General features: G+C 71.4%; 1 protein-coding gene across 3 annotated transcripts in view; it reads right to left on the reverse strand.

The window, feature by feature from the left end:
• Positions 1–6: 6 nt before the first annotated feature.
• The window catches only part of LOC118158502 (cAMP-specific 3',5'-cyclic phosphodiesterase 4C-like), a 3,940-nt gene continuing 2,126 nt past the window's right edge, over positions 7–1,820 (reverse strand). For 2 of the 3 annotated variants that reach the window (XM_035313170.1, XM_035313172.1), the window contains exon 2: positions 7–204. In XM_035313170.1, the coding sequence (XP_035169061.1) occupies positions 12–204 (193 nt within the window). In that variant the 3' untranslated portion in view covers positions 7–11. Of the gene's footprint in view, positions 205–1,217; positions 1,815–1,820 lie in introns of those variants that run through there. The other variant, XM_035313173.1, reaches the window with a different exon arrangement.

The raw sequence follows: 1,820 nt of genomic DNA on the forward strand, positions 1-1,820 counted from the left end.
GGGGGGGGGACTCACAGGTCGCTGGCGATGGAGGAGTTGCGGGACATGGCCTTGGGGGACAGGTCGTAGTCGCTGTCGGAGCGGTAGAGGAAGGACTCGCGGCGCTGGCCGTGGCTGAAGGTGCCCTGCAGCACCAGCCCCGCGCCCGGGCTGGCCTGGGGGTCCAGCGCGCCCCTGCCCGGGAGGCCATTCTCCAGGTCGAAGCTGCGAGGGGACAGGGGACAGGGCTGGCACAGGGCGGGTGGCCTCGGCGGTGTCCCGGGGACCTCATCTGGGAGGTGCTGGGGACACCGCTGCCGTCCCCGTTCACAGCCCCAGCAAAGCTGGGATGTCACCTTCGGCCACAGGGACACCAAGGGACACCCTGCGGAGAGCAGCGACCCCCCCAAAGCCACGGCAAACAGCAGGGCACGTCCCCAGCGGTGCCACCAGCCGAGAACAATGGTTGTGTCCGTCCCCCCCCCCCCCAGCTGCAGACAATGGGAGCTTTGGGACATGGCACCGGGCTTGCCAGGCTCGCTGTCCCCCATCCCAGCTCGGTGGTGACACCGGTCACCGCTCAGCCTGGTGCCTTTGCCCTAAAGCTGAGAGAGGACACAGCTCGGTGCTCGTGGAGACACGGGGTGGCCCGGCGGGGTCCAGGTGGGTTGTCCCTTGTCACCGGGCTGGGACAGGAGCCCCAGCTCTCACCACGGTGCTGCTGGCTCCAGAGAGCCCAGGGAGGGCCGGCTCCCGCCCATCACTCCCCGTGTCCCCAGCGCCGCGATCCCCAAGCGCCGCGAGTCCTCGAAAGCCTCCGCCAGCCTCTGCTCGGGGAGCCACGTCCCATGGGGGACAGCGTCCCGGACGGGCACCGAGCCAGGGGACATCGAAGGACAGAAACCACCAAGGAAGCCAAGCTCTGGTCCTTGGGGACGCGCTGGTGGTGGCCTGGTGCCATCCCAGGCAGAGCCACCCCGCAGCCGTGCGGACCCCGGGCTCGCAGGGGGGGGACGGGAGACGTGGGGACAGAGACGGTGGCCCTGCGGTGTCCCCACAGCAGCTGCCACCCCGCTGGCCCCGGGGGTCATGGGAAAGGCTGCGCACGGGGACGCAGCGAGGGCCACCCAGCGCCTGTCCCCTCCCAGAGCCGCCACCGCCACGGGGACAGGGACGAGCCACCCAGGGGAGAGAGCACGGCAACGCGTCCCTGTCCCCACCATGCCGCTGGGACCTACCCGATGCAGGAGTGCCTCCGGGCCGGGCAGCGGCTCCCCGGCTGCATGCCCCTGGCCCCGCTGCGCCCAGCACCGCGTCCAGCCCTCCCGCAGCCCCTTGTCCTGCCTCTGCCTCACGTCCCCGATGGTACCGGGGACACAAAGCCCCATTGTGGCTCCTACAGCCCCGCGCGTGAATTGTGGGTTTGTTTCCCCCCCCCCTCCGGCACGGCGCGGCCACCTCCGACCCCGCTGCCACCCCAGGGGACAGCCCCGACCCCGGGCACGGCGTCACCGGGAGGACGAGGGGGGGACACCCAGAGGGTCCCCACCGGTGGCCGTGCCCCATGCGGGGAGCGGGGCCGGGGGGCACGGCCGGGACGGCGGCCCCGGGAGGTCTGGTGCCGAATTCAGAAATACTTTCCATGCCGAGCGGTGTCGGGCAGCGGGGGGGCTGGGGGGGGCCGCTATAAATAGCTGCTGTTGCCACTGAGGAGGGATCTGCTGATCCCCACGGCGCCCCAGCACCCGCAGGCACCCATGGGCGCCCACACGGGGGCTGCGAGGCGCTCCTGGGGGTCGCTGCCTCCTTCCCCTTTGTGTCAAAAAAAAAAGCCCCCCCCC

This window comes from Oxyura jamaicensis (assembly GCF_011077185.1).
Source record: "Oxyura jamaicensis isolate SHBP4307 breed ruddy duck chromosome 28 unlocalized genomic scaffold, BPBGC_Ojam_1.0 oxy28_random_OJ72916, whole genome shotgun sequence".
NCBI lineage: Eukaryota > Metazoa > Chordata > Aves > Anseriformes > Anatidae > Oxyura > Oxyura jamaicensis.